Here is a 9,010-nt window from a genome sequence, read left to right on the forward strand (position 1 = left end):
ACTGTGCTCAGTTATCATGAAACTTTAGATTTCAAACTTATTCAGAGGGCTTTTAGTTCGATTTTTGTGATACAGCCGAAAGCTCCAGAACAAACAAACAAACAAAATAAGTGGACCTTGAGTGGAGATTGTTTTTTCAACTGCTGTTTCAAATGTCAAGAATGAGCTGTCACCTTCAACATATTCTATTTGTTTTTTATCAATGCTGGCGTTGACATTTTTGGTTTTCAGGTATATGTCTAAACAACTCTTGGATGGATTGCTATGACATTTGGAACAGATATCCATCCAACTTTCTCATTCCCTTGAATGAGAAAGTTTGAGAAACTGAGATGGTCAAAATATACCTGTTAAACACCAGCGTGTTAGCATTCATTGTGAGCATGTTAGCAGCATGAGCATTTAGAACAAAGCATTCCAGGTCACAGAGCTGCTTCATGGCTGTAGACTCTTAGTCATATTTAGTTTTTTTAGATTGATTGTGATATGATTGATAACTTACCTCCTAAGGACAACTAACGTTAAAAGTAAAGTTAGGCTTTGCTGTCTGCTTCTCGACTCATTTAAAAAAAAGACGAGAGAGAGAGCAGCAGTGGTTGAGCGAGCTAGAGAGTGAATGAAGAGAGGGAGCGCTGGTAGCAAGAATACCAGTGAATCAGTCATCAATGAAATGTTATTTTTTGATTGTTTCAAAGCGGTTACGTTCCGGAGGACCACACCCCCACACACCTCCGCTCAACCCTGCAGCTGAACGCCACTCCACCTGATTCGGTCTCTGCTCTGCTCACATTCACTGTCACTTTTCTGACGCTCGCTCTCTCGTTTAACCACTCACTCGCTTAAAAGGAGTTACACTACCTGCAGTTTCCCAGGCAACAACACAGACATTAACTCGCGTTTCGAAACAGCGCTGCTCAGACGCTCCTAAGCGCTATTGATTTCCGAATGAATGGATATTTGGCGTGACTTTTGGCATCTAAAAATATTTCTTGGCCTGGGGTTCTTGTTGGCCTGGCGGCCCTCCAGGCCTGTACTATTATAGGGGGAAACACTGCATAACGCTAAAAGCAACAGTTCCTCCTTACTTATGAAGCACTACACAAGTAAGGATTGATCTGGTTGTCTGTTGAGAAGTGCTAGAGATGTAGGGAGGAAAGAAAGTTTAAAGTGGTTGTTTTTACATTTACTGGCTCTGTAACCTCGACCTGAAGGTAATGGTTCATATTCAGAATTCTGTGTGCATGTCTGACAGCGGTTCTCTCATAAATAGTGTGAAAGGATGAATGTTCTTTCTTCCCTGTTACTTTCATTGCTGTTTTCACCATATTGTCAATTCTTGATTTTTAACTGGACTGTAAGGGTGCCATACCATGATGTCATACCATATCTAATGATGCTTTCCAGCACAGCATTGTAGACTGTTAACATGATCTCAGTTCCCACACTGAACAGCCTTGGTCTGCAGAGAAAGTTACGTCTTATAATTCTTATTATTTTATCATATTGATTTTTGAATGGTTTTGTTAAATATTTCATATTGACTAAGTAAATAATTTAAAGTAAACCCTAGTAACACTGCTTGAAATAAGGAACTGCTCTTAAAGCAGCCCCAGCTTTTTAACAAGTTTCATATTCTACAAACACTCATAGCTGGCAAATCTTCGACCAAAGCACTGTCTTGTAAAGAGCAGTGAGTCCAGAGAAAGCTGCTCTTAGCCAGGTTAGATCTGTTTAGTTTCCTCTAAAGCACCGCAGACTGTCCCTGTGGTTTAACCTGAGTGTTCTGTGTGCAGTTTATAACATTCAGCATTGTTTGTTCCTCTGCAGCACAGTGAGCTTTGGTTAACAGAAGCACTTAAAATTCAATGAAATTCTGGTTATTTGTCCAGGTTGGGAGAGCCAGCTGTTGGAGACGGGTTTTCTGGCCATTTTTCTGTGTCCGGTGTGGACTCTGTCTCAGGTCCCCCGCCACTGTCCCCCCTCCCTCATCTGCATCTGGACCTTCAGATGGCTCATTGTTCGCATCATGCTTGGAGCTGTAAGTAAATCTTTCCCATCTCTCTACGGAGTCAGAAAACAACTTGTGACAGAAAGGAGTCGTAACAAGACTTATAGTGATGCCAAAATTATGTCAAACCAGTTTTTGACAGAAAAATAGCCTTGAATGTTTCTTAGCTTCTATTATCCAAATAACTTAAATATTTTCAACATTTAGATTATTATGTACAGAACAAAGTTAAACAATGTGGTCATTTAGGATTCCATACTTATACACAACTCTATAATTCATGTGCGTTTCCTGTGTCTAACTATGCGTCTAGTGTTTGGGGTTTTCCGTGAACATACAAGTGCATCACAGAGCTATTTGATCTTTTTTGGGAGTCCATAAATTTACTTCAGTTTTTTGGCCATTAGTGGAGATATGGGATGGAAGCCTCCAAACATCAGACATAAATGTCAAATGCTTCAGCTTTGAAACAGACTTCAGAAGATATCTGATCTCACTAAAAATATGTTTAATTTGGACATTTTGTATGGTCATCCCTGGGCAAATGAGTTGAAATCCTTATTTTATTTGAATGATTTGTCATGCATTCTGCAAAACAAGTTACTTTGTGATATTCTTGGTAAAATGTTTCCCATGTATAAAGAAAAATGGTCTGTTGATATATGGGATAAATAAAAATGACACACTTATTGTCTCATAAAGAATAGCTACAGTGTAGAACCTTGAGTAAAGTATAATTTAAACAAAAGACAAAGATTCCTTTGTGCAAAGTTACGTTCAGGAACATTATCAGTAGCCCTAGAGACCAACAAATTTAATGCCACCCCAGAGGAGGACAGACTTTGTTAGGACAGACAGAACTAGGTGAAATTGAGAATGAGGTTCATTTTTTGTTTTACTGTCCTGTCTACAAGGACGTAAAGGATGTACTTTTTAGTAAAATGTCCTCCATTTATGTAGAATTCTTTGGGCTGAATGATTATGAAAAACTTGAGTTGTGTTTCGGGAAGAGAAGCTTGTTTTGTGGCAGATTTTATTTGCCAAGCTTGGGAGAGAAGGCAGAATATTTTGTTTAAGAACAAGCTGTATAATAATCTGTAATTTTGTAATGAAATGTCACTGCAACTGTACCTTTGTTGTCTTGTAAACCCCTGAGGGTTGGGCACTTTATGTGCATGACACAAAAACAAAAGAAAATCATCATTATTATTATTTCCTTCATGCATTTGCAGAAAAATCACTGTTTCCTGCCCTTCCCTCTGCATTTAACTTATTTAAGCTTGTCAAACACAATAAAAACTAATTGAATGGGGTTGGAACCGCTCTTATGCCTAAAACCCATTCATTGCTACTAACACCTTGACTAACACATTTCCTGCGGGGAGACCCTGATATTTCTGTCTAGGAGAAAGCAGATACTGTAAATTCAAGCAGAGAGGCATGTACTGTACATACACACACCTGAATTCATCAGCAAGCTAACATGGAGGAAAATGCAACAGCGTAATTCCTCAGGATATTCCAGTGTTTGTCCTCCTGATTTTAGACCGTTACTTTTGGAGCAGCACTTTGCTATAAAACCCTGCCAGTATTTGGAATTCCAACCCAAATATATGGTCAGCTAAACAACATGTCTGGTTGTTTGACAGTTTCCACGGTGAATTTTAGACCACCGACTCGGTTTTATCTGCCAGTCACTGCAGCGACCACAAATCCTGCGGGGTTTTTCCTATTAAGACCCTGAAGAGAGCTGAAACACAAGGGGAGAGCTTTGTTGGAGAATGATGTCCCCCCCCCCCTCATTTTAAAAGACTCCGTCTGAAATGTCACAGGAATTATTGTACATTCAGAAGGACAGAAGAAAACAGAAGCAGCTGGTTGACAAAAGCTATGAATTTATTGATTTCTGAATGTTTTTTCCTCAAAATTATGAATCAAATTTTGGAATGAAACTCTTTTCGTACAAGCACAGGTATCACGGCATTCATCTATTATTCATTTACAATAAGAAGTTTAGAAAATCCTGTTATCCATTACCATAGTGGCTTTCAAAAGCCAGTTACTAGAAATAGTTAGGTTATATTTGTCCATACACGAACAGTACATACATCTGTTTTTTCAGGATAACATTCAGATAATGTTTGTCATTAAATACAAAGAATTCTTTCTATCCAGTATTCATGATAATTAGCCATTCCATTTGGCATTGCATTACTATGTAAATTCTGACTTTTTCGATTTTTGCATGTGGTCCTCCAGTGACATTAGAAAAAGGTGTTAGTGTTTCCCTGTGTGACTGTGCAAAATATTCCAAGAAGTTACCATCAGACCTGACTGAAATCTCATGAGCAGCTGACTAGATTTTGGTGATAATCCTGATTTGGGATTCCTCCATGACATGCTTTTCTTTTCTTTCTTTTTTTTTTGGTAATTTATAATAATGTTGGTGACAGTATCAGACATCCAGAACTTAAAAGTGTGCTACCAAATCGCATTTGCGTTCACATGCTGTTTTGTCAAATCCAGATGTCAAACAGTAAACAAAGTTATAGAGAAATGTTTTAGATTTTGCCAAGTTAAAGGCTCTGCCAAGTGCTTCATATTTTGATTATTCATGCATAATTTCAACTAAATATCTTTATACCATCATCTTTAATGACTGTGAGTTTCCCCCCTCCCAAAACTCTTGATTAAAAGGAGCATTGAGCATCATTGGCATTTACAAGAGATTTTAAAGCAGGGCTCCCGTTGTTTGAAGTGCAGGGTCAGAGCATGACTCCTCATAGCGAAGACTCCATCCCAGTGAAAGCTTGTGTGGCAGCTCAGCAGTGTCAAGTACAGTACATGCCCTGCCACAGTCCCTAAGTGTTTGATCCACCCCGGTCACAGCCGTTTATCTGTCTGACAGCCTGTGGTTCACCGCTGCCCTTTGACTGCTATAGAGTTTCTGCTCGTGAGGACAACGCGGCTAAGCCTGACTTCAAAGGCCTTCTTGGTTGCAGGAAATGAGTAGGAGGGGGGTGTATGAGCCCACCCATCGTGTTTATTGAGTGTATTTTTGCAGCACAACTAAGAAATGTTCCAAGTTGTCACTCCGGTTACTGTTGACACGCTCTAATCCCTGATACGAAGTGATGCCCCTTTTTCTGTCCTGACATGTTGTTACATGTTGTCACGGTGGCATCTGAATGCATTAAGATTGCAGAGCTTCTATTAGCACTTGAGATAGACTGATACACTTTGATAAAACCTTCACTCATTTTACATTTTCCCTTATTGTCATTTACCAGCTGTTGCAACAATTTAATACAAATACTTAAAAATTTAAAGAAATATCTTCATTAAAAATATTAACAATCAAAAAGAATTTTGGAATTGATGTGTAGATTAAAGGGGAAATAAAATATAATTTGTTGCCTTGGTTACATAATTTCAGCACAGTATATGGGAAGTAATTGGCTTAGGAAAACACAAACAGTCACATACACACAGGAAAGGCACAGCAGGTTGCCCAAACACAAACAGTATGTCTGCAGAGAGTACTGGCACAGAAATATTTGATAATTAATAGATTAATTACCTTTATTAGTGTCATCATTAGCATAGCTTGGTACTGTATATGTAATTTATCATGCAAATTGTGGTGGGACATTAAGCAGTTGTGCTGCAGCAGCTTGTTTACATCAGCAATGGCATGTGAGTATAATTAGGTGATAAACCAGAAAAACTGTTGCTAATAGAATCCCATAGCAGGAACATATTTGCTCGTAAACTATAAAATACACCACACTCTAAATGCAATTAGTCATGTTCACATGAGGGCAGATTTTAGTTCTGATTGATATGCAGCTGTACAGGTTTTTATCTCCTTTCCCCTTCAAATAAATTAGCCTAAAGTTTCAGAGGATGTAAACTTCATCATAGTCCTGTAAGATGTGGTTATGTTGTTTGATTATTGTGTTGTGGTGATAATTTTTAGAGTGCTTGTTCTCAAGTGCCTCAGCCTCTCACTATTTGTCCACGTCACTGCGGTTTGGTTCTTGATATTAAAGGCTGTTGGCCTCTCTTCAAATTGGCCCTGCAACCTGTGATGGCTCAGTCTAGTCAGTATGGCTCACAGCTGTAGCAAACAGTTATTGGTAGAGTCCAACAAAATATCAGTGTGGAGATATTTCTGACCTGTGCTAGCCTTCGCACCAGGGCTTTACTTCTAACTGACATATTACATTCCAGCTACCATAAATTAATTGATAACTGAGCACCAATCCAGACTGATCACATAGAATTCATTGCTACCTGTCACATGAGAAAATATCAATTTTATCTATCCAGTACAGAGAGTTGTCAGGAGATGACCTTAGCCTATCTTAGCACTAAGACTGGATGCAAGTGGAAACTTAACCAGCTTGCTAGCTTTGCTCTGTCAAAAGTGAAAAGCATCTACATAGCTAGAATGCTGTAGCTATGTTATTGATACCTTACATCTTGTTAGCTAGCAAGCTAGCAGAGTTTTGACAGTTGACAAACCATGAAACCATGCTTTTAGGGCAGAGCTTTTTCCCACTTTGTATGTTAGTGTGTTGCCATTAATATCTTAATGAGAACATGTTAGCTGAAGCATGTTGCTTAATAAATTCCTAATTTGACTAAGATTTATAATCTTTAGTCATAGAATGAGCTGCCTTTGTGCCTTTCTTGTGAAGAAACTTTAAAATGGTTCATGTCTGGATCTCTGGTAATGTTTATGAGCTTCCTGTTTAAAGTGCTGGCACAGGAATTGTGAATTGGATTACACATTTCACTGCTGGCAGGAACATCTCTATTAAAGAGTCCTGCTGTTGGAAACGGTATGCTAGGTGTGGAGTTTTGGGTGTTGACTGGGTTACAGCAGTTAGCGTGAGACTGTGCCTCGTGAGTTCAGAAATGATTGTTTTGCAAGTTGCTACAGTAAGGCTTTCAGAATAGTATATGGATCAACTTCAAGTTCAAGGAAGAATTGTATGTATCATAATTGTTCAGGATTTAACAAGATAAATGCTCAAGGAAATGAGTGGATATGACTGTACTATGTTAGTTTCCAACATTTTAAAACTTGAGTCTTGCCTCTCTCCATAGATGGATAGGCTATGTAGCTAGAAACAGTGTCTTTTTCTTTCAAATCAGGATAACTGAAATTTGTTTTATATCCCTGTTCATCTGAACCAATGATGTAAAATTCTGAAATGGCTTAAAATCATTTAATCTCTTTAATTTGGCCCACTTATATCTGTGTTTTTGTCTGTTTTGAGATGTAAAACCTGATATGGCTTTCGTACCCGGGGACTTTTAAAAATAATTACACTGTATGAAGATTTTACTCTAGACGAGTCAGTTTTCTGCCGGTTATGTTGCTTTACTATAGATGTTACATCTTCAACGGTGTATGTGGGGAACACAGGTTGTTCTTAAAGGAGGAAAATTATGACAAATTCCCTGACACATATATTCAAACGTGCGAGGAACTAGTAGTCACTTACAATGAGTTTATAGTTAAAAAGAGGATGTCGGAAGATATTGTCAACAGTACATTTAAAAAGAATAAGACTGTTTTTAATTGTGATAGTGAGTGGCTTCTAATCTCTTTTTGCGAGAAGGAAATGCTGGTGAAATTCCATAACTGTACCCGTCAAAGCACTGAATCCAAGGGCACTTGTATAAATGAAACCCTGCTGTGGTGTTGCCACAGCAGTCGCCATGGTTCCACTTGCTTTCTTTTTTTAAATCCTCTTTTCATTGTTGCAGTCCAGGGTAAACCTTTGCTTGCCAGTCTGTTACACTTGAAATGGTGCGGCTTACCTCATGTCATAAGCATTTTCGTCAAAGTCTTAGTGTACCTGGAAGACAGGACTTGTGGTCTGTACCTCAGTTGTTTTGAAAGGGGAGAACTTCCTTTTTTAGCAGTTCAGCACACTTCTTACTGTGCCTTATTGGTATCACATGCTGATAGAATTTTTAATAGCCTTTTTTGGTGATGAAATTCTAGCTGATTTCACCATTTCCAGTTTTTTTTCTTTAGAAAGAGTAGGAAGTTGTCCACAAAATTACATCTTTCTAGCAGAACATTGTTTAAGGATACATATTTTCAAATTTATATACATTATTGTGTGATTGCTTCATTTGTGTGAAACGTATCTGTTAAAAGTCAATTTACGGTGTTCCACAAGGAAGCCTGCTGAGTTCTACATCATTATGCTTTCCCTGGCCACTTTGTAGACTTTTCTGTTTATGTCAGAGGTCTGAATATCAGGTTGTAATTAATGACATTTCAGAATCTCATGACTGAATTGGATTATCATCAACATCTTCGGCCGCATCGTTTCAACAGCCAGCAGCTGCAGCAAGAAGCCAGGGTCATAATCAGAATGAAATGTCCTGGTTTTTCTAAATCTGGTTAGTGAGGTTAGCGGCTGATTTATTCCACATTCCATGCCAACCACATGACGGGATGATGTGTCAATATTGACAGTCTCGTGTCCTGGATTGCTCAGTATTTACTTACTTCATTTGGTGAAAAACAGGCCCAGAGCCTAGGACATATTTCTCTGTATTTACGCTCCACTTTGAGTTTTATTTCTAAAGGTAAAAATCCTCTCAGACATCCTTTTTATATCGTTAATCTGTGATACTCAATGAATTCTATGAGATTTTTTTGTAATAAGTGATTAATTTACGTTTTTACTTATTTGTGTATTAACTTTCAATAACATGCCTCATTTACACTGAAATATAATGAAAGCTGAACAATTACCATCAATTGTATCATCTGTTATATCAATGTAGACAGCCGCATGTCTTCAGTAGCAGAGTACTTCCACACTTCTTTAGGTCAATAACAGCCCTTGAGCTACAGAAGCATTTCTCTATTTCCATGTGGCACAACACTTCGTATTTTTAGAATGAGAGCTCCTGTTGAGTCCCCACGTTGTTGAGTTTATTGGTGCATTGCTGCCAATCTGAGGGAGC

At 38.3% G+C, this 9,010-nt stretch overlaps 1 protein-coding gene across 1 annotated transcript in view; it reads left to right on the forward strand.

Annotated features, from left to right (window-relative positions):
* The window catches only part of lmf1 (lipase maturation factor 1), a 34,529-nt gene that overhangs the window by 5,595 nt on the left and 19,924 nt on the right, over positions 1 to 9,010 (forward strand). The window contains exon 4 of the mRNA XM_042396555.1: positions 1,890 to 2,038. Coding sequence (XP_042252489.1) covers positions 1,890 to 2,038 — 149 coding nt within the window. The remainder of the gene's footprint in view (positions 1 to 1,889; positions 2,039 to 9,010) is intronic.

This window comes from Thunnus maccoyii, chromosome 20 (assembly GCF_910596095.1).
Source record: "Thunnus maccoyii chromosome 20, fThuMac1.1, whole genome shotgun sequence".
Classification (NCBI taxonomy): domain Eukaryota; kingdom Metazoa; phylum Chordata; class Actinopteri; order Scombriformes; family Scombridae; genus Thunnus; species Thunnus maccoyii.